Source organism: Gasterosteus aculeatus, chromosome 5 (genome assembly GCF_964276395.1).
Source record: "Gasterosteus aculeatus chromosome 5, fGasAcu3.hap1.1, whole genome shotgun sequence".
NCBI lineage: Eukaryota > Metazoa > Chordata > Actinopteri > Perciformes > Gasterosteidae > Gasterosteus > Gasterosteus aculeatus.
The window spans coordinates 10,759,739-10,785,247 of NC_135692.1; the positions used below are offsets into that span (position 1 = coordinate 10,759,739).

Genomic DNA, 25,509 nt, shown 5'->3' on the forward strand with positions numbered 1-25,509 from the left:
AAGTGATGTAGACAGCTCAGTGTTTTATTGGAATCAGACCAGACAGGACTAGCCCGGCTGTTGCACTACATTTTGGCACAGAGTAAGATAGTGTGACCAGGAACAGCCTCACCCCTGGGTGCACGAAGCTTCACTACACACCGACTCTACTGCACACAGAGCAACCAGCTCACCTTCAGTTCACTGTACAGTACACGCGACGCAACAGTCCTTGTGTTTCTGTCCTTCTGTGTTTGCATGTTTGTGTGTGTGCGTGTGTGTTTGTGTGTGTGTCAGAAAGAGAAGGAGAGTAAGAAGGAGGAGGCAAAGGAGAGAGTCTGTATTTGGTGTTTCGCTTGTGTGTGCATTGGAAATGAGAGGTAATTCAGCTGCTGGTTTTCCACATTTCGTTTTGCCCGGCTGTAACAGAACTATGATAGTATAGTTATAGTATTATACACAAAGGTTTCCTCCAGATACACTTTACAATAATACCTATGATAAAAAAAAGAAAGAGAGCCGTGAGAATGAAAAGCCATTTTTCTAAAAAAAAGAAGCAAAAGTCAGAAAAGCAAGTGGTTTTGGCTGAGTGAGATGGTTGCTGGAGGCATGAAAGGGGAATTGGGGCTTTTCAGAAGCGGGGAAGGACACAAGGGGGCCGGGGTAAGGGGACGGGGACGGGGGGGCGGGCTGAAAACACTGATGGTAACTATAGCAACAGAAATACTGAGGACAAAAAGTCACACACCGACAGAGAGAAAGAAAAAAGATCACGCATTCATTCGCACACACAAATATGTACATTCACGACAAAAAAAAAATAACGCCCACGGGCCAGCGTGCTGCCGGTGGCGGGACGGGCTCCGAAACTGGCAGATGGATGAATTAGCTGGAAATCTGGCTTTACGCTGCTACACAGGCCGCCTGCAACACTCTTCTGCTCCACATAATTAGTTCAATAGCCTGTAACTTGTAAGCTCGACATTCACTTTATACACACGAGACGGAAGCATGATGAGCACAAGGGTTCAATCATACCACTCTCTCACACACACACACACGCACGCACGCACGCACGCACACATAAAAACCGTTTTGAGAAAAGACAAAAATAACACTTGAAGAAACAAATCAAATATATTGATAGTCAGGGTATTGCACAAATATTTGGCCCTAACTGCTCCACGACAGTGATAACACAGGTAGGGTGCTTGTCCATGCGCCACAACGGACGATACCGACACAATACAGGCTATTTACAGGCCTCTGCACCCAGCACCCACTGAACAGTCCTGGTGCTGGGGGACAGAAGCAGTAGGTGTGTGTGTGTGTGTGTGTTGTGTTTTGGTTGTCTGAGCATGTGCAGTGAGCGTGTTTTTGTGTGTGGAGAGTAAAACGTGGGATTGTAGTGTGTGTAAACCTACATTAAAAATGTGCAACGTGGGAATGTGTGTGTGCAAGAGAGCGTGTGCAGCTGTGTATATTCATAGTCATAGTCATATTTATATTCATAATAAACCCAGGCAACAAGAACAACACAATGCAAGTAAAGAATATTCAAAAGAGTAACAACAACCAATAGCTTCAAAGTAAAGAGTGTGTGTGTGTGTGTGTGTGTGTGTGTGTGTGTGTGTGTGTTTTGTAAAGGGATTTATGTCTCTACACATGTATGAATTTCAGCTATGTGTGCTTACATGCGTGCCCGGTGTAGTGGTGTTGGATACTCCTGTGTGTGTGTGTGTGTGTGTGTGTGTGTGTGTGTGTGTTAGGTTTGCGTCTCCTCGGGGGCACAGTAGGAGAAGTCCTTGAACTCCTCCTGGTTGATCTGTCGGATGATGGCCTCGTCCGTGGGCGTCAACACCGGGTCCTCCTTTGTGAAGTCCTGATCGAAGTTATTCACATCGCGCTTGGTCTTCTGCAGAGGCCAACACACACACACACACACACACACACACACAGGGAAATACGTCAGAGGAGGATACTTTACTTCAATAGAGTGCTTCAAAAGTGACGTTACAGCGACACCTTCTGCCCACTGAGACTTACTGCCTTTACTGTGTTGAACACACACACACACACACACCTGAGCAAAGGGTTCAAATGTAACCTCTGCTTCTCCTTCTTTTTATTCGTTCCTTAATGTTTTGTAAACTGTTCTAAGCCCACGAGGAGTTTGTGTTACTGAGAACTCAGTGTTCTTACAGCAGCACAACGAGTTTTGAATGTCCGGAGGATTAGGATTCAGCGAAGCCTCGCTGGATGAAATGCTCGCAAAAGACGACCGTTTTGTAACATTCCCGATTAATAACACATGAGTGTGTGCTCGTGTAGCGTGTGCGTCTCTTACAATACGGGGCTTAAAGGGGGGTTTGACTTTTCTCAGCTCCAGCAGCACCCAGTCGATCTCTCTGAAGAAAGCATGGGTCTTGATGGCCTCCTCGCAGCCTTGGCTCACCACGCAGCCCAGGCGCTTGGCCGGGTTCTTCGTCATGAACTACACACAAAACAAACACACAATACACACTTTTTTCATTCCAGTTGCAGCAGCAGCAGCATTGTGCGTATGCCCCAGGAAACCAGGCAGCCCCCCCCCCCCCCCCCCCCACCTCCAGGAGGAGTCAGTTTTATTGTCAAACATATTTGGTGGTGATTTATTAGCACATGGCATTTGTTCCTCTGCGTTCAACTATCTTGCATAAGTCCTGAAGTGTTACCCGCCACATCATTTCGAGATGAATCCTGGAAAATCAACAGCCTGTCAAAATGAAAGCAGCTTTCTAAACTAATTGTGTGTGTGTCTGTGTGAGTTTTCATTCAAAGACATGTAGCGTATACGACCTACTGTGAATAAGGTGAAATAAAATATCATAAAAAAAAGACCTTGTTTATCAAAGTAATTCCCCACCTGCAGCCAGTTACGCCTCGAGTCCAAAATCTCATCCACATCTTGGCAGCTGCCCAGAAAATAGCTGTGTTTGAGTTTCCTCGCCTGCAGTCCAGGTAGGCTGCACTCCCACTGGCCCATATTAACTGTAAAATACTGTTGTTTTTTTACGTCCGGGGAAACACGTATATAGAAAGAACGTGTTCGGTCTGATCAGAACGCTTTATTATGTTTACATCGGGGGCCGGCCCACAGATTCACTGTCCGCCGCCGGGTGACACCTCTGAAAACCAGGACACTCGGCCCTGTGGGTTCGTCCATGAAAATAAAGAGGACAGAAGCAGGACGAGGGGTTGAGCAAAAAAAAAAAAAAAGCATTTCAGTGCTAATAATAGAGCGAGTCCGTTAATGGCTGTGTGGTACAAACAAAGAGGCGTAGTGGCAGAGTGATGAAGCGGGTCAGCGGAGCGCCGGTGTTATTTGCTGCGTCTGAGAGCAGCCTCTTTTGTTCTGCCGTCTACTCGGTATCGTGAGAGCAGTTTGGTTTTATGATCGCATTGTTAATACTTTAACCTCTGCGACTGACTTTTTTTCCATTCTGCTCGGTATCGGAGCAAAGGGAGGCGTAACGCCGCCGTGTTAAGTGCACTTTGAATGCAGGTTCATTTGTTTGCGAGCAGATGGAAGCATGAATGATGGTGGCGACGCGAATGGCGACGGGGAGTACAAAGGAGAACGCTCGATTGGTCGCCAGCGAAACCCCTTTTTGCCTGAAGTTAAAATCTCGGAGGTCACATTTCATAATGCAGCAAGGTGTTTTAAAGGTGAAAAATGTGGACGACTGGCTAAATCTGGCTGAACGGTGAGCTTCTGGTTCACATTGAATTGTTGTTTTGAAAAGCATTTAAACAACTTAATTTACACATTAACATCCAGCGAAATAGTGTTGAAACTTCTGTATGTAACTTAGGCTGAGTTTGTGCCCTTGATGTGCTACCATTTGATTCAATTCACTGGTTAAAAAAATGCATTCTGTCGATTTAAGGAATCCCATTTTAACATTTATTTTGACCAAAATATAATTCCATGTGTTGCATAATAATAAAACATTTTTAGCCTGTTTTCTAAGTTCTGTTATTATATCCAAACAATACATTCTGGGGATAGAAAAAAGTTATAAAATGTGCAAACATTAAGGACTTTCCTATCATGTAAGTTATTTCTCAACATGAGTATAACTTTCTACTATCTAATAGTTTCAGCACAAACAATTGTTTAGATATTTCTAAACGCGTACCGCTCGGAGGATAGAAACGGCCTCCTTGCTGAGCCACACGGGGTAGAGCACGTCGTCGTGGAGAATCGACTCGAACAAGTCGTCTTCGTTATCGGCCTCAAACGGAGGCTGTCCGGCCATCATCTCGTACATCAGCACCCCCAGCGCCCACCAGTCCACTGACGCGCCGTACTCCAGCTCCTGCAGGATCTGAATGCGACAACACGGTTCAACATGATGGGGGGGGGGGGCAGGAAATACTGGTGCACCATGGCGGACTGGTTTTGAAAACTCAACAGATTCCCAGTCTTCAGTGCTCGGATAAAAAACAAGCAGAAGGTACGTCAATCATCTCGAAAAAATGTTGTTCACAGAAAATAAAGAAAAATGAAACAGTAGAGTACAATCAAAATTTCCGGATAAGATAATGACAGAAGGTACGATAGATGAAATGAAGGACAGTAAAGAAGAAACAAAATAGGAAGAAAAGGGAAATTTCAAAAAAGCTGACAAAAGATGCCGAAAATGTTTGAGATTGGTTTTGAGTCGTTGGTGCCCAATGACCCCGTATTTAGGTACCAATAACTGCAGCTGAAGAACCAATGCTTATTCAATTGATCATAGAAAGAATTGGTAACCGTTTGTAGTTTTCAGAGCATCCCATCATAATAAACAAATCACATACATTTAGACAGTTGGTCCGACAAAAAACCCCCCATCTAAATACTGTTTGTTGAGCCGGTGAAAAGATCAGTAGTAAATAGAGTAAAAGTACTTGATAGTATTCAGATGACAGATGAACCGAAGGAGAATATACCAGAGTAAAGAACTAGTCTGGACGCTCAGCTCACCTCGGGGGCGATGTAGTCAGGCGTGCCACAGAACGTGGTGGTGGTGACGCCGTTCTTGATGCCTTCTTTGCACATGCCGAAGTCCGCCAGCTTACAGTGTCCCTCCGCATCCAACAGGATGTTATCCAGCTTCAGGTCCCTGAGAGACAAAGACAGAACCGACGGAGGGAGGTTTACCATCATCGTGACCGATCACTGCAAAAAATGCAATCAAAGTGTGAAACATGTTCCTGGCGAGACCATATTTAGTGAAATTGCTTATTAGTTCATAGTTCTAGCAGTTGCGGGTGTCCTTGGCTGAACCTCATACGCCGTCGGGGAGGTTTACCTGTAGATGACCCCGTTGCGGTGCAGGAACATGAGGGCGGAGGTGACTTCGGCGGCGTAGAAACGAGAGCGAGACTCGTCGAACTTCCTGGATCGCTGAATCTGGAACATCAGGTCTCCTCCGTTCACGTATTCCATTACGAAAAACAAGCGGTCCTACACAAAGAGAGAGAGAGGTAAGGGATGTGGAACACGGAGATGAGCTATCACACACGCATGTGTGTGTGTGTGTGTGTGTGTGTGTGCGCGCTCAGGTGGTCCTACCCGCGTCTGGAAGCAGCAGTACAGCTGGGTGAGGTAGGGGTGTCGGCGGGCAAGGGCCAGGATGCGCTTCTCCGTCATGGTGCAATCTACGTCGTCGTCCTGCAGGATCACGTCCTTCTTCAAAACTTTAACGGCGAAAACGTCCTCCGTCCCCTTCAGCTCCGCCAACATCACCTGGATGGCCGACGAAAAACGGGGGGGCGAAAAATAATTACAGTTATGTGTGAAATCAGCGTCAGAAGACCGTTGTCAAATCAAGACTGCAGCGTGAAAAATATTTTCGTTTTAGACCGTTGGTCTGACCAACCGAGACATCTGAATGTGTCGACGTGGACACCTGCGATGACTTATTGAACGTTCGGGAACGTTAGCAGCTAAATGTTCAGCTGCTAGGAGCTAATTTTGTCTGCCAGCTGCTTTGTGCTGTTCTCACTCCCAGAGCGGCGAATACCAAATCTTTGTCAGGCTCCTCGGCACCCGATACGATTTCACGAGGCGCCCTTTGGTGCAGGATCATTAAAGAGTAAAAGGCGATGACGAATATCAGAAATACCCACACAGGGTGAGTGGGTCAAAGAAATACAAGACTTTCAACTAAGAGGCCGCTGTTAGGAACGCAAACACGTTGGCTATTCCGGTAGTTTAATATAAAAACATTGATTATTGCAGCTGTAATGCCTTCACTTTGCTGCATGCTACACAGTTTGTTCAACATTTTGTTTTCCTGTCACTACCAGGAAAGGTCTGGCTGTTTGTTCCGTACGCTGCGCAGCGAAAGGAAATATGGAAAAGAAGCTGCCTCCACGCAACATAATTGACGCGTGAATTGTTCTATTCCTGTCCCTGAAAACACCAACGTCTCCTGTGAATAAAGGGAACTATGATGAACGGGGTGTTAACAGAACAAACGGGAAAAAAAAAAAACATGTTTCAATGATGAACATAACGAGCGGTAAACAAACAAACGCTGCCACACGCCTCCGCCGCGCCGTCGCACCTTGCCGAAGCTGCCCTTGCCGAGGACCTTGATGAAGTTGAAGTCCTTGAGGCTCCTCCTCTGGATCTGTCCGTTCTCCTTGACGGCCGAGGATGACGAGGACGAGGAGGAGGAGGAGGTGGTGGAGGAGGAGGAATGTTGGGGTCCCTGCTGGTCGAGCGACAGCGAGTCCTGCAGGCGTTCTAACTGTGCCAAGTCTGTGGGCGCCGACGCAAAAAGCAGATCAGACATCGGCGGGAAAAAAAACAGCCCGACCGCCTTTTGGTCGCTGTCCGTTTTTTTCTTTCTAAATGCGGCTCGTTATTTGTTGCATTTGTTGCAGCTTACTCCTGAATAAACTTTGAAAATGACTATCTGTTCAAACCGGCGATGACTAAGGTCCATTATCTCTGAACAGGGTGATTAAATTGTTGTCGGTGTTCATCAACGCTCGGCTCCGTGGGACACAAATGGGAACCATTCCACTAAAGAGAAAGTTAACTTTCACTTCTCAGCTTGCAAAGTGTGAGAGAACGATGACTAACTGTGACATGCAAATAGTGGTGGGTGGCGGGGGGGTAATTCTTAGATAATGTACCTTTAGTCTTATATAAAGAAGGAAACTTCTTAAAAGGAGGAACAGTATTGTTCCGGAACAGAAAATAATACCTCTCACTGGTAAAATGAACACGTTAAAGCCACATGCTGCTAAGAACGCATCTCAAGGGGCTTTGAAATGCCTGTTTGTGTGAAATCCGTGTTGCCAGACGGTGTGTGTGTGTGTGTGTGTTGTGTGCAGTGTTACCCTGCTGTGAGGGGGAGGTGGGGACAGCTGGCTGGCTAAAGCTGTTGTCCTCCGCCTGGGAGAGCTCAGGAGGAGACTGGGGAGGGTCCTGCCCTGGAGTCAACTGGGAGGAGAGAGACAAGAGACGACATGACCTGTTCTGTTGGGCTGAACTCTTTGAATCGGAGGGTTTGATTGCCGCTTCGTGAGTGCGGTGACTCAGAAAACCTTTCAGCGGGATAAAAGTTGTTAAACAATTTTCATCGTCGTAATTATGAGTAATCGTGATTATAAGACTTTTAAATGCCAAAAAAAACGCAGACGGAAAGACCTCACTCAGTGACCCTCAGGCTGTGCTGCGTTTTGAAACGGCCCATAAAATTCTGCAAATAGCTGCATTAAATCAATATACAAACAAAAGGCTCGGAATCGTCGGTTATGACGATCATGCGCTTACCTTCCTCCTGCGCTGCGCAGTGTTGGAGATCTTGTCAGGCGTGACTCCGAGGTCGGCCAGGACCTTAGCGATTCCCCGGGCGTCCACACCGCAGTTAGGAGCTACATTGGACTCACACCGCCTGTGCACATTCATCTTACATACTACATGCAAACAAAAGCACGTGGAAATGGTTCAGGTTAAACCCATGAAGCTTTTAGGCCTTGACGTCATTTTGGACATAATTGCTGCAACTATTTATTTGATTTCTAATCTAATATGTTGATTTTATTTTTCATTCATTGCTTAGTCTAGAAAATGCACCTAAATAATCACATGAGTAAAATAAACTTGTTTTTTTATTGAATGGTTGTCAGTCATTAGTTTGTTAAAAAAATGTTCATTCAACTAGACAGATGCTCATGGTATACGTATGGCTAGTTTTTTTCCTTTTTGTAAGAAAGGTTCTGCTTCAAAACGTATACTTCTGCATGACGGAAAACACCCTTCTTGACAGAGACACAAATCTATGTGTTGGCATTTACTATTTACTATTAAACCGTGGTGAAAATGTGTTTAATTTCACTGTAACTTAAAGTGATTTTGTAAGATCAACTACCGCTTATTGAATCATTTGTGTGTCTTTGTTCACAGCCTTTCACTTTAAATGCACACGCTTCAAGGTTGTAAAAAACAAAAGCACTTCTAAACGCATCCCATGTGCACTGACTCTGTAAATTTCCCACTGCACGTGAACTCACCTTTGCACTGCAGGCCCTGCCTCATGAGGCCCCACAGCAGGGAGCCGCAGTGGTCACAGAAGGTGGGGACCTTGTAGTTGTGGATACTGAACTTGTGGGGCATGTTAACACTGAACCGCTGCGAGCCCACCTACAGAGGGAGACACACACACATACACACACACGCGTTACAAAGAGGTCACTGTCGCATTATCGGAGGAATAATGCATGTGGCTAGGACACAATGTACACATATACCCCAAAGTCTGAATGGTGCCAACATCCATTTTTCAACACATAACACATGTTAAAGTCGACACATTCTTCTGAACTAAACGCTTCTAAACAGCACTAGATGTGTGCTGTTTGCACTTACCTCTTCAGGTGTGTCCTCCTGCTTCTTCATCCCGGCACACTTGGTGATGATGAGCTCATGGCAGCGCTTGTGGACGACGCAAGTGCACACTGGAAGCACAGCATCAAGACGAGGCGTTCAGGAACGTTGCTAAATCTTAGCGAATTGAATTTGGCTTTTGCTCATAAAATGTAACAATCCATTTGTGATTCTATCACCAATGATGTCCCCTAAGATTCAATGGATGAAAGTTATGTCCCCTAGCGGTTCTGAAAGGTAGCTGTTGCACCTAGTAATGCAGTGATGCCAACACTGACCTTAATAAAATGGGGCCGGGTAGCGGCGAAATGTGACTGACCCACTTTAAAAGCCGATGTAGAAATGTAGCAGTGCTATCAAAACTTTTTTGTTGGGTAGCTGCAAACTCCCATATACAGGAGGTGGATGCCACACTTTGTACGAAGGATAAACCGAGATGGTTGTGACGAGTGAAGCCAACGTGTTTTGAAATGTGGATTCTCTCCTATTTACCCGCATCCGTTTGCAATCAGGAGTCAGGTTGTAGAGACGTCTATGAGACGATGGCCCTGCTCCCCACCTGGTGTACTGCCTCGGTAAACATTTGAAACACGGGTTTCTGGTCTCAAGTCTTCTTCAAAACAGGAGTAATGTTTGGTGAACAGTGGTCCTATTCACAGTAAGATAGACGATGAGACAACGTGTTCTTTAGGGCAGGCTAACTAGGGTTAACCAAATTAGCCGAATACGTCGTCTCGAGTTCAATACTACGCACTCGGGAAATGGAAACTTCCATTCATTGGACGACCGTATTCGAAGTTGGATTCGATCTTTAAAACGTCCGTCCACCAAACAACGTCCACTTCTTAGATACAGTCTATGGCGGGGACTTCCAGGGGCGTCAAGGTAGATTAGAGTCAAATAAATGTCCTGACTTGTTCCATCATCTTTTATTCAAGACTAGTGCTCTCCAACAAGGAGATGTTAAAGAAAAGAGCTTTTCTGTTGTCACGTTGGGGGTGAAGGGTGGAGTTATCAAAGATAAGGCATTCTGAAATGTCCTCAAACTTGAAATGTTTTCGGATAAATTGTGTCTACAACATCCCAGTGTGATTATTGACATGATTGTAATTCACGAGCAGCGATTAAATGCCTCAACAAATGAGTTAAGTAGCACTTTCCACTCCCAGGTGAACGTTTGCGTCCACTGAACTGAAAAGATGTTCATGAGTTCATTTTTAACAGCAGATGTTGTTGGTGTGACGCAGGTCAGCTGTGGCTCTGGCTGAAGGTGGCTTGAGACCAAATCACAGCTGTCACTCAGCTGCATGTAATCCCTCTTGAGTTCTCGTGCTTAAATAATAAATGATGTGCAGAGAAATTGGAAGCCGGCAGAGAAAAGTACTCACCCTGACATTGGTATCCCTGCTTCCCCAGCACGCCCCTATCGGAGGACACACACACACACACACACACACAGAGAGCAGGTTGGATGAAGGAAACACGAGGGCAGGTGCGTTGGGTCTAACCTGTGTGTTTTGTGTCCTACCAGATAAAATCTCTGCAATGTGAGCAGTAGGTTGGCTGTCTCAGGTAGGTGGCCATGAACTTGTGTCCATTGACCTGATGGACGCGCCTCCGGACGGCGCCTTGTCGCCGGCGAGGGCCGATCCTCTCTCGAAACACCCGCTCCTCATTCTCATTGGTCCCCGTGGCTGTAAAAGTGACACAAAAACACACACACACACACACAAGTAGTGTGTTTTTATTAACAAAAAAGAAATGTCGCAACATTTTGTGTCGCTGGGTAAGTTTCCGATTGAACTCTCTGATTTGCTTCGTACAAATACGGATGATTTGCCTCATGTTGCTTGAGATGCTTAATCATTTAACAGCCTCTCATCTTCCTCGCCTCCCCCCCCATCCCCCTCCCCTGACTCTTCCTCGCACACAAACACCCCACACCTACCAGATACGTGCTATTTATACTCTCATGTGTGGGCACTAAAACGAAGGACAGCGTATTAAGATACTCCTCCTCGCATCCTCGCTGCATCTCCTCGGAGAGATTAATGCTTTCCGAGGGTAATCTTAAGACAAGAGATCCACCTCCACTCTCACTCCCACACGCACTGCTTCCCTGAGCGCTGCTGTCCTAGTTTGCCTGTCTTTTACACACACACACACACACACACACACACACACACACACACACACACTCTCTCTCCTGGGTGCGTTATAGATGTGGTTACTGTTGAGTTTCGATTACAGGCAGGCTGTCTAGGGATTGTGCGTGTGCGTGCGCCTGTGTGCGTGTGTGTGTGTGATGGTGGTGTCGCTGAGAGGGAGGGGGACAGCTTAACAGGCCATTACTGGGATCACTTTGTTTTACATAATACATCATCCATCTGTCCTGGACACACACACACACACATCACACACAGGCGTCCCGATGCAGCATAGCAACAGTTAATAGCGATCGTCGTGGAGACAGACGTTGTCTGGTTCAGCTGAATGACCAACTGGGAGATCTGACGTTCAATAAACACACACATACGGAGGGACAGAAGATTCAGATCTGACGGAAACGTGCGGAAGACCAGCAGACGGCGAAGGCAGAGAAGAAGAAACAAGCTGGACAATGGATGGATGAAAAACAAACGTGATAATAATTGATAAAACGTGGCAGTTCTAAACTAGGGAATGCAACATTGTCTTCACCGGTATATGTATGTGCAATATTCAACTAAGAGATTTGAGTATAGAATTTGTAAATTAAATTGAAAAAGTGCTGCGTTGTTTAATTCTGACTGCGGATACATTTGAAAGAAAGTCCCAGACAGACCCCAGCACTTTTGGGGAATGGACCTAAATGTTCTAATGAACTCAAATTAATAAATTGACTTTGATATTCTGATATTTGGTGGGGCAGCTACTATCCAAACATATTCAGTTACGTGTGATGTAGAAATCTCCACATTTCAGAGGCTGTGAATACAACGTTAGGCCATTATTCAAGAAGTACTCGGTATTATCAAAATAGTTGGTGAATATATTTCTGTATATTAGTCAGATTATCGTTGCAGCACAAATTATCATAGTAAATATAGATATAACATGATCAATTTGTAGGGAATCAAAATCTTTCACTGAATCTAGGTTCATCATTTCCCCCCAAAAAGTGTGCGAATGTTAAATAACAGATTATTGCAAGATCCTTTTTTCAGAATAAAACCATTTCATTTTAAGAGCTCACTCATGAAAGCTATCTTTTACTCTTTGAGGAAAGCGAATAAAATATTTAAAGGGAGCAGAAGAGGATGAAGAAACAGCGAAGGGAGAGACTGCAGATGGTAAGATTAGGTCAGATTATTGTCTTCGTTCGCTTCTCTGAGACCAACAGATGTTCAAGGAGAGGAGAGGAGAGGAGAAAAGAGGAGAAAGGAGGAGAAAAGAGGAGAAGAACAACTCTTTCCAGCCTCTGAAGCTGAAGAGAACAGATTGCACCAGGGGAAAAAAAAGAAACCGCTAAAAATACCACCTCTTCCTCTAGTTTTCACCCTCCATCTCTCCATCCCTCCTATCAGCACACACACACACACACACGCACGCACCATTTGTTTTTATCAGCACACATTAACATCACCAGCACTCATGCCAGCTGAACTCAGGGAGGAAGTTCAGGAGTGGGTGGGGAGTGGGTCGTGAGGTCACCGCAGAGTGTCCAATCATCGATGAGGAGGGCAAGACACTGACGCCTGAGTCTGCATATGTATGTGTGCGTGTGTGTCTGCGTGCGTGCGTGTGTTTGTGTAATCCGTGGCTCAATCTCACCTCCTATTTTAAGAATCGACTCCCTCACTCTCTCTCTCTCTCTCTCTCTCTCTCTCTCTCTCTCTCTCCCTCTCGCCACCCTCTACTGCCCGCTTTATCCGTCATTCCACAGGAAACTATAGTGCTGCGTTATACTGCAGGATGCGTACACACATATGGGTATGTGTGCGTTTGTGTATATATACATGCTCACTTTCACTGGAGGGCAGAGAACCGTTTCTATTTATAACCAGGTGTGAAGATACACAGGTGCAGGTGAATACCACTCTTATCGGGGCAGCATGTGACCGAGCGCGTGTGTGCCGAAGGGGCTAATTGAGAGAGATGTTTCCATGTTTAATTAATACGAACAAATAGAGGAAAAGGAAATAGAGAGCAAGAGAGAGGAAGAGAAACGCTCTATAAAATCGGTTGTGTCACTTTTTTAGGGGAATAGGGAAGTAACCTTTCCATCGGCCTCTTCGTTTGTAATCGCACACCAGCCGCGCTAATGACGTAACACGGAAAAAAACGTCCCCACAATGCATTTGCTTTGTTAGTGGCTTGAGAGCATCTGTCAGCCTTGTGAGGTATGTCCTTTATATCTCAAAGCTTTGGCAGACGTGGCGGGTTGCTTTGAAAGTAGCCTGGCCATCGTGGGTTGTGGTCCGAGAGTCGCGGGAACCTAAAGAGGGAAGTTACGGCCCATAACTACAATTAATAACAATTAATGCTATCCAGTTCTACGCAGCGCTTTAAGCATTTTTTTAACTCATTGATCTGCTTCTTTAAGGCCCAATATCACAATGTTTTGCCTCCGTTTTGGATCCCGGGGGCAGCTGGTGCACGTGGTGACACACTTAGAAACCGAAGAGGCCGATGTTTCCCACAAGAGTTGGGGCGAAACCAAACCAGGCCTGAAAGAGGAGTGAGCATCGGATGCCAAGAAACACAACATTATGAATGCTAATGTTTCTTAGAACGCTGGGCAGCTGATTTCAAACAAAGGTGTACTGTACTGTGTTTCAATATGTAGTGGCTTTCCTGTCGCTGGTGTAACCGGGTGGTTTTTGCGGTGGTTTTACCTTCAGTAGAGGAACCGGACAGATCGATGACCACGTACACCTTCCCCTCCGGCTCCAAGTCAATCTGTAGTAGAGAGAGAAACAGAGAGAGCAGTGAACAGTGAACGCATCATTTCTGTATCTCAAATGTCATCTGCACATCTAAATCTTGCAACAGGGGTTCTGGTGTTCATGAGCGTCTCCACCCTTTCCTTGTGAACCCACCGCCATGTAAAAAAAGTGGGCAGCAGAAGCTGACAGGCGAAAGTGTGACGTGATGTTGCTCAGCGTCTGAAAGCAGAAAAACTGGAGCGGTTGAACCATTGAACTTCTAATGGACAACTTGCTCCATCTCCAACCGTTCAAGTTGTTGGCTTTTAAAAGTGGAGTATAGATCAAGTCAATAAAACTGATAAAGCTACAGTTTATATAATGAATAAAGGTAAAATATGATGTATTCATCCACCTATCTAGTGTAGGCGGAAATCATTCAAAACTTCCATTTCTCCTTTATGCTCCAGGATGGACAACATTTCCATACAGAGATGAATAGGGTATAACATTAACTTTCCTTATATAATCATACCAGATTTTCTGTTACTTTTAACTACAGCAGCAATAAATAAATACATGAATAAAGTTTAAAATAATTATTTTAAACTTGAAATTTAAAATAATTGAATAAAAAATAATCAGAGTCAAAGGAGCTTTTCTGACTAAACGTTCTTTTGCTGTGTTTGGGGGAGTTTGCAGCATCGCATGCTGGACAAAGTAATGTGGAGTCTCATCCGACCTTCGTATTTTTAGATCACCAGCGCGCCCGGTCCTCTCTGTGTCAACAGGAAAGATGTTGGATGGTAACATTTGATTTCTTGTGTTACTCTCCTGTTGCCCCAAAAAAACAAGAGCAGCATCGGAGAATAAAAGTACCTGAGTTATAATCCATGAATCCTCCGTATACGTGGCAGAAACTACCAACTGACGCTGATCACATTATATTCATTTTTACTAAAAAGGGATATTTATTAACAAACATCTTAAATTAGCAGTCGTATTCATGGTTATTTGTGTTTGTCATTGAAATAGATCCTAATTTTATTCAGGGAACAGAACAAGAAAGAAAGGTTCCCTCCTCAAACATAGTATTTGATAAGCAAACATACAATCTGCATACGCACAAGACTTATTCAACAAATAATGACATCAAGCCCTGGTCAATATACAAGTAGAGAGATTAGAGGGAGCGACACAGAGAGACAGACAACACAAGAAGAGAGAGCACAAGAGAGAGTGAGAAAGAGAGGTTTAAATCCTTAGTTAAGCTCCGGGACAGCAGCAGATCCTCTTATGCAACAGCCAGACTCGCACACACACACACACACACACACACACACATGCATAGATGTCCATGCATTGCTGAACATGGGAAACAGAGATTGCACGGAAACCAGGCGTCTCAGCGGTAGAGGCACAGAATCACCTGGAGAGGAATCTACAGTGGACTCATAGGACAGAAACGAGAAGATAGAAGATGTTTTGTTTGATATTTGTTAATGTAGTGTGGGTCCCTTCAAAATGACGTATTATATTTTATTTTTCCTTAAAAGTTAGATGAAATGCAACCAGCTATAAAGAAAAGGTTGGAATCATCATCCAATGACGGATGACAATTATTTGAGCTGGCCGCATCATTTTGCATAATTGCTGTATTACACATCACAGGAATTGAAATGTACCAAACCGTTTCCTCCATGCAAAGCTATTCTAGCGCCGTCGCTTCAATCTAGTTACTTTATTCAAGATAACTAACATGAACATGTTTTGTATGCAAAAGGGGTGTGAGTTATTGCAACAAACGATTGGAAAGTTGGTTCATTATGACTATTTGTCAAAATTTCAAGAAAGAAAGATCATGCTTCACCATAAATGTATCTTTTTTTAAGTAGAGCAGAAGCAATTGGTTCGAATGATAATGAAGACTTGTTTACGAAGTACATTCATATTATATCATTGATTGATTGTTTTTTGAACAAAGATTTGCTGCATTCCTCTGTCATGTATCCATTCTTTTATTCAAACGTAAAAAGACATTTGAAGACACCTTGGGCTCTGGTGCACTGTGGTTAAGTCCAAGTCAAGGGGTTCTGGTGTGGATGACATCTTCTGTCGTTGCATATGTCATTCTATTGATGATCCCATTAGGCTTTAATCCATTCCTGAGTTGATAGTAAATACATTTTGAGGAAGTGTTATTGGTTTTGTTTCCTTATTTAATGAACAATGAGAACGACCATTAGTTGCATGCCTTATGATAAGGAATATGAAGCTAAATATAGCAAAAAGGCAAAGAGAATGTAGCACGGATGCTCATATGTGCAGTATCATCCTTTTGTGGCATGTTTAACACATAACAACTGCTTGGGATTTGCGGCCTATAAACGGCACTGGATTCTTGATGTCTACCCTTGAAAATGATGTGCTAATCCCCAATTGTAACCTCTTGCATAACTCGGCAGAGATTTCAGCTGAAAGATGGACAGATTTGGAACAGAGTGGAGCAAACAGGCAGCGCCATCATTGATTCAGTGCTCTGGATCCAGAGGTTGTACGCCAGCCAAAAAAGAAACTGCACTGCGCTGACATCACCAATTATCGGCCTCTTGGGCTGTGAGTTGCCTTCACGCTTTTTCCTATTTGCTATCAAAGCCAATAAGAAACACTACTACACAGATATGTGTTATTGAAGATGAATACAACTATGCCTGTGTTGTTTTATTTATTTTGGCGGGACAAAATCATCACTGCATTTAAAATTCATAGTGAAAAAATCCACTAGAATTGAGGACACAGTAGATATTTTCGACAGGCAGTGCATAACCCGGCATAATCATTGTCTTATTTATTATTACAACTATGATTTGTATGCTAAGGCAGTGGAACAGAAATGTGTCTAAATCCATCCAAAAGGCTTCTCATACAGCCAGCGCAGCGTTCATTCATTTTTGGCATAGAAATTAATTGAATAACTGGCTGTTAAGATCGATAAGAATGTGAGAGCGTATTCAGAAATGCTACAAGAAAGAAATCTTTATTTTCCTAAAAGCTGATAATGACGTTAGCTGTGCAGATATTTCTATGGTTACCGCTCTACTACAGTGTAATCATGTATCCTAGCAACAGACGTTTCTATGGTTGCAGTGGTGCTTTATTTTTTGGTGGGACATTGTAAAATACTGAAATTTGCTCCTTATGTTTTGTGTTATTAAAGATGTTATTGTGATAAGAGACAGCTTGTCCTACTTGTGGTGCTATTTTTTTTACTTTTCAGTAGAAAACTACCTACAGTATAGGAAGATACATTATTGTTAGTGTGATATTATTAAAAATAATGATAATAATGATGTCATTAAGATAGAAATACTTCACCCACAGGTTGACCATGTGCATTACTCAACCTGTGCTACTTTGCGTCACGGTGTGGGTTTGTTTCCTGTTTTATTTTGTAGTCTCCTGCCTCTCGTGTCCCCGGCTTAACTTCACTTCCTGCCATGCATGTTTTCTCCTGTCCTCCTGTGTTCAATCGCCTGCACCTTCCCAGTGTATTTGACGTTTGTGAAGAGAACTTGGCTTTCCTCGCATTCCTCCACGGTGAACCAAGAAGACTTTGGCATAAACGCTCCCACGCACGCCCGGCCACACTACTCGCCCCGTGCGAGTTTGGACTTGTCCAAAGTGTTTTAGTAGTGTGAGTTTAGAAGAAGTATGGGTTTGGCAAGTAGTGAGCGTTGGAATAAGCGACTTGGGTTACACAGCACGAGTTGAGGTAGTTTGCAACATGTCTGCTGTGACTCGACTGGAATCAACTCACAATCTCCTTTTCTGTGGTTCTGACCTCTAACCTGTCTCCATTTGTCACAAGACAGCATGTCATTACATAAGCCCATCCCTTCAGCAGGTAATTCAAGGTAAAACCTCAAATATGTACAAATCAACATCCTTTAGGCATTTGACGATTTACAATATCGAGCATGGATGTCATTTAGAACCTTGATATGCGGGTTAAATAATTCCCCCTTTAACCCTGACGCGTAATTAGGAATAAACTGTTTGCAATTTCCAAGAGCCCAAAGACAAAAAGTAGTACAAATCTAAACTATTTTTGTTTGAACGTCAGTGTGAACTAATAACACTTCCTCAAAATTGTTGATTTATTTCCTATCAACTCAGGAATGGATTAAAGCCTAATGGGATCATCAATAGAATGACATATGCAACGGCAGAAGATGTCATCCACACCAGAACCCCTTGACTTAACCACAGTGCACGGACACACTCGTCTCCCGACAACAAAAGATGCGAGCAGAGAGAGCTGGAGAATCTAGTTCGCCTCATTAATCTTGTTAGTCCAATTAGGACACCGATACAGCCAGGTGGACAGATAGCACACACACACACACACACACACACACGCACACACACACACATAGAAGCAGCTCAAGTGTGTGTGTGTGTGTCTGGGGATTTTAAAATGGACTTCGGAGGGATGTCAGCATTAAACAAACATATAAGCTTAACTCTCTTGCGCTCGTCCCTTCACCGCGCGCACACACACACACACACACACACACACACACACCCTCGCACACGCACACAGCATATGCAGCGGCACAGAGAAGCACTCAAACAAGCAGACAGGCCACTCAGAGCTTGTATCATATCAATACTGTGGAGCTGACCCCCTCCCACTCTCCGTCCATCCAGTTGGCTATCTCTGCCCGACCAGACAGCTCTCTGTGTCTCTCTCAGGAGCGTTTAGTCTCAGTCACAGCCTCCCACATCCATCTGTCAAATAACAAATTTAGGCTTTGAGAGAGCTCGACCACATTCGCACAATAACGTGTGCTTCTATTTGTGTGTGTGTGTGTGTGCCTGTCCGCCTGCAGACCCGCTGCGGAGGTCCATGCTGAGTGAGACAACATGAGAGTCATGCATCTTTAATGTAACATCACAGATGGCTAATAATGTAAGAGGAGCTGAGCTGTATGGCAGTGGTGAACGGTGTGTGTGTGTGTGTGGGGGGGGGGGTGTTCAACCAGGCCCCGCCCCGCTGCCACGAGTGACAGGTCAGACGGTCCAATAGCATCGAGACTGGACAGGAGGTGAATTTGATTTAAGAGAATGGACATTCCCTAACACATTTTTCCTGTCTGTTCAGTCGTCTTTACAGCTCACACACATCCGAGAGGCGCGCGTGTGTGTTTATATCCAGGTGGACCGGCAGCTGCTGTCAACACACGCTGCCAAAGGAAGCTCTGTCTCTAACCATGAAGGGACTTAAATCTCAATCATTTTAAGAAATTCAACTCCAGGCCCTGTCAAAATGGTATTAAACAAGTTTGTGTCAAGTATGGAAAATACACTTAATTTGTTTGGTTAAAAGAGAAAAAGCTGTAGTACAAATAAAACATGACAATGTAGGGTAGTAGTCTGTCCGCTGGTGCTCTCTGCAACAGAAATGAGTATTTATTTGCATAAGGAATGGATTTCACTAAGCAACAGTTAACTTCATCAAACAACAAAGCAGAGTTGCTTTGTTAAAGACAGTTAAACAGAAAACTATTATTTATCCCTAATCGTTCCATTGGCTAAAATTAAAGACAAATTTGCTCCAAATCTTCCTTGTGGATATGCAAAAAAAAGTTACAGAAACCAAGGCAGTGTTAATTTCACCTGCTGTGCCTCAGCTCTCAAATATCCTCCCAATTCTTGTCCATCGCAGACAACATGCATTACAAACACACACACACGGCAAAGGTTGACCTAATTTGGCATCAGTGAGCAGAGCACATTGCGTATCTTTTGTGTGTGTGTGTGTGTGTGTGTGTGTGTATATTGTCACAGTGGAAACAGTGCATCTTAAATCCTGTCTGTCCTACTTAAGCAGCAGGTCACTTAGGGGCGGAGCTTATGATCTCATGAAACTTGCCACAGCGAAGGGGGAACAGGCTAATGACAATATGTGATGATGCATGTTCAACTTCCCTTTCCATGGCGTAAAAAAATACAGCTCATGTTAGAAAGTGATTTTCAAAATAGCCGCAGCCAGTAGTTTGGTGACGTAGTTACTGTACTAATTTGCCGTGCTGTTATCGTACCGGTTGGCGACCAACACCGGCCGAGGTATCGCATTTCAAAGAATTCACACTTAATATCACAAATCATAATTGTGTGCAACGCAATGGATTCATTTCAACATACATAGAAGCTTCACGCTGTTTGCATCTGTCATTTGGTAACAGATCCCTAATGAAGCGCGGGGGAGCTGGCCTCTTATTGTGGCCCTTCTGTCCTTAATCCTGGCTGCTGTAAGTATGAGCATGTGAGTGTGTGTTGATGCCAAGTGTCCAACAGCGGTCGGCTGACATCTGACGTGGTCCGTGTCCCTGAGAGGAAACGCTACACTGTGTGGTCATCGTGTCTCCTAGAAGCTTCCAGCAGCCTCCAGCTTGATTTATTTATATGTACACACAGCTTCTTTCTACACCTCCTCTCCTGATCTCCCCCCTTCATCGCCATCTTCCTCTTCTCCACAGCGTTCTCCCTCTGTCCTTCATACGTATTTTCATTCTGTTTAACATCCCAAATCTTCCCTTTCTTGATTTCTACCTCCTCTGATTTCACTCTTTTTCCGTCTGTCCGTCTCCAACATTTAAAAAACCTTAATTGAAGATTTACTCACTATAGACATGTTTTAAAACTAGCTGAAACTGGACTAAACACTCCTATTGCCAAATGGACTTACTGAACCATTTTTTTTTTGTATATCATAATTTTAGTCCTGTTTTGACGTAGCATTCTGAATAAAAGAGAACGGGACCATGTGTTAGCTAACACAGCTAACGAGCTAATAAAGTTAACAAGATCAGATGCCATAGTTAAAAACGCCCCACCGGCTGCCATTTTACGTCTGCCTTTGCTTGGAAGATGAGTATAAAATGTATAGTATGTATATATCGTATAGTCCAGGGGTCTTCAACGTTTTTCAGGCCAAGGACCCCCAAACTGATGGCGAGATGGAGCAGGGACCCCCTATTCTACAGACTTTCGTCCGCCATCTTTTTTTTTGAGCTTTGCGCTTTTACGTGAGCGTGAACGTGATCTGATTGGCTGGTGCCTCTGCTGTCGTATCAGCATGAAAGGTGCTGTGAGTGAACCGGTGCCCGGCTTGAGAGCTGCTGTGGACTGAAAGATAATGTCTTATCCATTAATTTATCCGTTCGCTACAATATGTTGGATTTATGTTAATGTGTAACAATAAAGAAGACAATAAATACAATTCTGATTCTGAAGACATTTAAATTTGTGGGAAAAAAATTGTCTTATCAACCAAAAATTTTGCGACCCCCTGCAGTACCTCCGCGGACCCCCTGTTGAAGACCTCTGATATAGTCAGTAAGTATCATGGAGGGATACTCATTCCGGTGAGGTGGCTTTTTCCCCTCTAATAAATACTTAGTGGCGGAGAAAGAAGATCCTGCCGAGAGAAAATCAGTATAAATGAAAATAAATATTGTCATCCTCGTTTGCTCTGCTCTCTTACTGCTGTTCCATATTTATCACAGAAATGCAAAGACAGTGGAAGGCAATTGTATTTATGCAGCACATTTCACTACAAGCAGACTCAACATGCAATACAAAAGTAGAGAAAACATAAATATATTTCAGTGTGTGCCAGTAGGATTTGGATTACTATGATAGCTTACATAAAGGGCACTTGTTGCTTTTAACTGTGTGCACCAATGAAGGTACTTTTTCGTCAAGAATAGGATTGAGGCTCATAATACAGCTCTGAACCAGTGACATTATGGCAGTGACTTCAACCGTGTTACGTTTTACTTGTTGCATAAAACAAATCCTTTAAACTTGTTTAAACCTGGGTGAATGTTTGGTGGGAACACTAAACATTCTTGCAACGTTGTGTCTAGCTAAGAGCTGGCAAACACAGTCTCCACAATCGTGATGGTGAGTAAACTGGAACTTCTTCTAACGAACAGGCAAGGAACATATCAAGTCTCTCTACCTTTGAAGACCGTGAATTTAAATCATTCTGACCTCTCAAAGAACCACAAAAGCGCTGTCCTACACTGCCTGTCTCTCTTCTTACCCCCTACTCTCGCCCACCCATCTCTCTCTCTCTCTCTCTGGTGTTTCCGTGAGTGAGAGGCTGTCACCAAGGGGACGGGCTGTCATTGTCGCCATGGGGATGGGCTCCACAGAGCATCTCAATTACTGAGTGGGACAATTAATAAGCATCAAAGCCTGGTTAATATTTCACCAGCGGCGCGGAGCGGCCCCCCGGCCCACAGCGCCCGGGCCCACAGGAGGTGTACGGTGGCGCGGCAGGGGGGGCGCAAAAGAGGACCTGAAGCAGAGAGACGGTCCGGGAATAAGGGAGCCTGCACGAGGGGGACGGTGAGATGAGACGAGCGAGCAGAAGGGAGGACGACGTAGAAAAAAAGAACACAAATCTCAGCGCTCAAACCGTCTAAAAAGCGACTAATTGGTCAATAACTAAAGTTAATATTACATACTTATGACAGTACTACCGGTCTACTTGGGTGGTAAAAAGCCTTGATTGACCCGGCCCTCTCATAATATCAAATATAATATCGTACTTCCTCGCGCAGTCTGAACTTTGCATCCGTCACTGGAGGCGGAGGAGTAAATGAAAAGAGGCGGGACAGAAGAAAGAGGAGTGCAAGGTACACGACCGAGGCCGGAAGGAGGAAGAGGATGGTTAAATGAAGGCAGGAGGGAGAGGGGGTAAGTCAGGAAGATGAGAGGGGAGGATGGGAGGTGGGAGACACGGGAGGCAGAAGTGATGAGTAATGAAGGGACGGGGGGGAGGGAATGGAAATGGGAGGGACTGTGAGCCCGGCGGTCTGATCAATGGGATGTGGTCGATCGACACGGCGATCCATATGCTCTGACCTCACTGTGGATGGCCGAGAGACGAGGTGTGTGTGTGTGCGTGTCTGTTAGTGTGTGTGTCTCTCTATTTATATGCCAGTTGTACCGGTACAGCGTAGGATTACGTAACTGTAACCCCCTCCTAACGAACCGCAACGTCTCGCAGCGAATGGTCACGGTTACTCTTACGACACACATCAGCAAAGCTCTATTACATTGTAACGTCGTTTCAGCAGAAAAATGAGCTTCCAAAGACTTCAAAAATGAGATTACAAAACCCACCACAATGAACATTTTGTTGCCTCTCTTTTTTTTACACTAGGTCATAGTCATATGTTAATCCTAATGAGAGCAGGGTCTGTTTTAAAAGCTCTGATGTTAAGGAGGTTTCCCAACAGTATAGACGTGATAAAATCATAGAATAGAAATACTATTGTAATAACACACATCAAACGTTTACTTAAGCCTGTGAAATGTAAGTATCCTATTTTCATTTTCGCGTGTATTTGAATGAACAAGGACTTTGGACCAACTGCCCTTATGAAAATGGTCGACAGTAAAGTGCGTGTACGGACGCGTGCGGCTATTTGAAACACGCGTCCGCGGCTCCCAGGATGCTCGTCCTCCATCGGCCTTCCGTCCGACGTAAAGCGAGAGCAAAACGAACAGGAATCGGAACGGGATCACATACTAAAACTGGAGACAAACCTCGCAGACCCCATACAAATAGCTCTTTATTACCCCCCCCCCCCCCCCCCTCCTTCACACACGGACCCACATGTGGGAACCCGACATCACAGAGCCGACGCAAAGGAGATAACCGACGAGACGCCGGCCTGCCAGCGCACGGCGAGTGGAAACCTGTTGAAGGACGTTGATCCGGGTTGAAGTCTCGCAGCATCTGCGTTGTTTTTGTGTGTGTGTGTGTGTGTTGCGTGACACACAGGAGGGGGGGGATGGGGGGGCTCGCCTTAAAGAATGTGAGGCATTGAGACTACAGGCCGGACCTGAGACGCCCGCATCAGAACGGCTCCTATGACACGGCGAGAGGACGTGGAAGCCGCAGGATAAAAAGCACTGGACGCTACGTGGGGGCACAAGGGGGCCAACGTTGAGCTAGTAGATGAGTTGGTTACTACCCAGACAGGATAACGCCACATACAGATTGTGCAACAAGTTGCACTCAGTCGTAACTGAGTTACGTGTACTATCGGTTTTGAATTCAAGGGAATAACCTCAACAACATGGGATACTGACACTCAAGGTCACAACCGGTCCCCAAAGAGAAAAGCAGGGCATTGTGCTCCCCTAAAGGAGCTCACTGGTCAGGCAGCTGTGCAAGGGAAGTAACCCAGTAACTAGTGTGAGTGTCTGTGTGTAAATTAAAGAATTCTGTTATGCAAAAATGGAAAAAATCCGCGTATTTGCTGGGTGAATAAGTCCAAAACATCTTACTGTTTGTTTGTTGCTGAGACGAGAGCCTGAGAAAGCTGAACTTATACCTCGTACCTTCAAGTAACACCATCGACTCATGCGAACAATGCAACAAGCTGGGTGGTTGCAGAGACAGCGGTTGAAATCTTCAACACATGTTTCACTGATTGAAATGTAAAACCTGTGACTTTGGGGAGCACAAAGGCTTCTTCCCTAATGCTCCGTGGGTATTGGAGCCCCCACACAGCAAAGCAGTCACGCATCGAACACATACCCAGTCCTCGTAGTGCCTGGTCCCGTTCTGCAGCAGATCCTCCAGCTGGATGGTGCAATTGGCCACAAAGTCGTCATATCCGATGGGCGCATCGTGGAAGACGGACAGCTCCAGGCTGCGACCCTCGCGGACCTCCGTGCAGAACTCCTGGTGCCAGGCGGGGCTGTTGGTCTTGGTCCTGGTTGCGGTCTGGCCGAGCCGAGTGTGGTCCAGATTGAGCGCCAGGTACGGGTCCAGCAGGAAGGAGCCGCTCTTCCCCACGGCGTGACGCAGTGCCCAAGGCGTGGGCTTCAGGTCCACCGCCTCGCACACTCGCACCTTCAGCAGCCCACTGAACACGGGCATGACTGCGGGCTCCGCGTGCGCGTGTGGAAAGACGAGCCGTGTGCGCGCGTGCGTTGGTGCGTTTGGGGCTGGTCCGCCTGTTCCTGCTCGAGTGTTTCCTTCCAACCAGCGGGGCGGCGCGAGGTGTGTGTGCGTGTGTGTGTGTGTGTGTGTGTGTGTGTGTGTGGGGTCACTGCACAGTCCCGCTACATCGCGTATCGCCGCTGGCTCCTCGGGCTCTCAGTGTAGTACAGCCATGTCCTCACACACACACACACACACACACACACACACACACACACACAGAGACACACACTCCCACGCGTGCGCGCGCGCGCACACACGCTTACCGAACAGCTGATCTGTAATTGGGCTGAAAAACGCAGTAACAACGCAGACTCACGCCCTTCGGAGGTCGCTTTGCTGAACTCTCTCTGCCGCAGCCGCGCCTAGCCATCCGGGATTGGTGCTCCGCTTCCAGCCCCTCCGCTCGCTTCGCTCCTCTGCGGGATTAATCTCCTCGCTTCGAGACTCGCGCTACCGCGATATTTGCGCGTATTCCCGGGGAGCAACGTCTTCTTGTTTTGGCCCCTCACTGCAGTCTTTTGGGGGCTCGAGAGCACCTCAAACACATCTCGCTGCTCCTGTTGGTTTCTCTCTCTCTCTCTCTATCTGTTTCCCGTCTCCCCCCCCCTCTCTCTCTCTCTCTCTCTCTCTCTCTCGCTCTCTCCTGAATCCTT

The 25,509-nt window shown here is 45.3% G+C and overlaps 1 protein-coding gene across 1 annotated transcript; it reads right to left on the minus strand.

Moving 5' to 3' along the window:
• Window positions 1-3: 3 nt before the first annotated feature.
• On the minus strand, window positions 4-25,509 carry prkcea (protein kinase C, epsilon a). Its single transcript, XM_078103358.1, has 15 exons — window positions 24,446-25,509; window positions 13,789-13,852; window positions 10,440-10,605; window positions 10,300-10,334; window positions 8,894-8,982; window positions 8,539-8,668; window positions 7,799-7,941; window positions 7,363-7,465; window positions 6,579-6,775; window positions 5,582-5,755; window positions 5,319-5,473; window positions 4,991-5,129; window positions 4,161-4,349; window positions 2,327-2,473; window positions 4-1,894 (listed from the first exon to the last, which is right to left on the minus strand). Exons 1-15 carry the CDS (start codon window positions 24,788-24,790, stop codon window positions 1,745-1,747), a joined length of 2,226 nt encoding a protein of 741 aa, XP_077959484.1. The 5' UTR covers window positions 24,791-25,509; the 3' UTR covers window positions 4-1,744.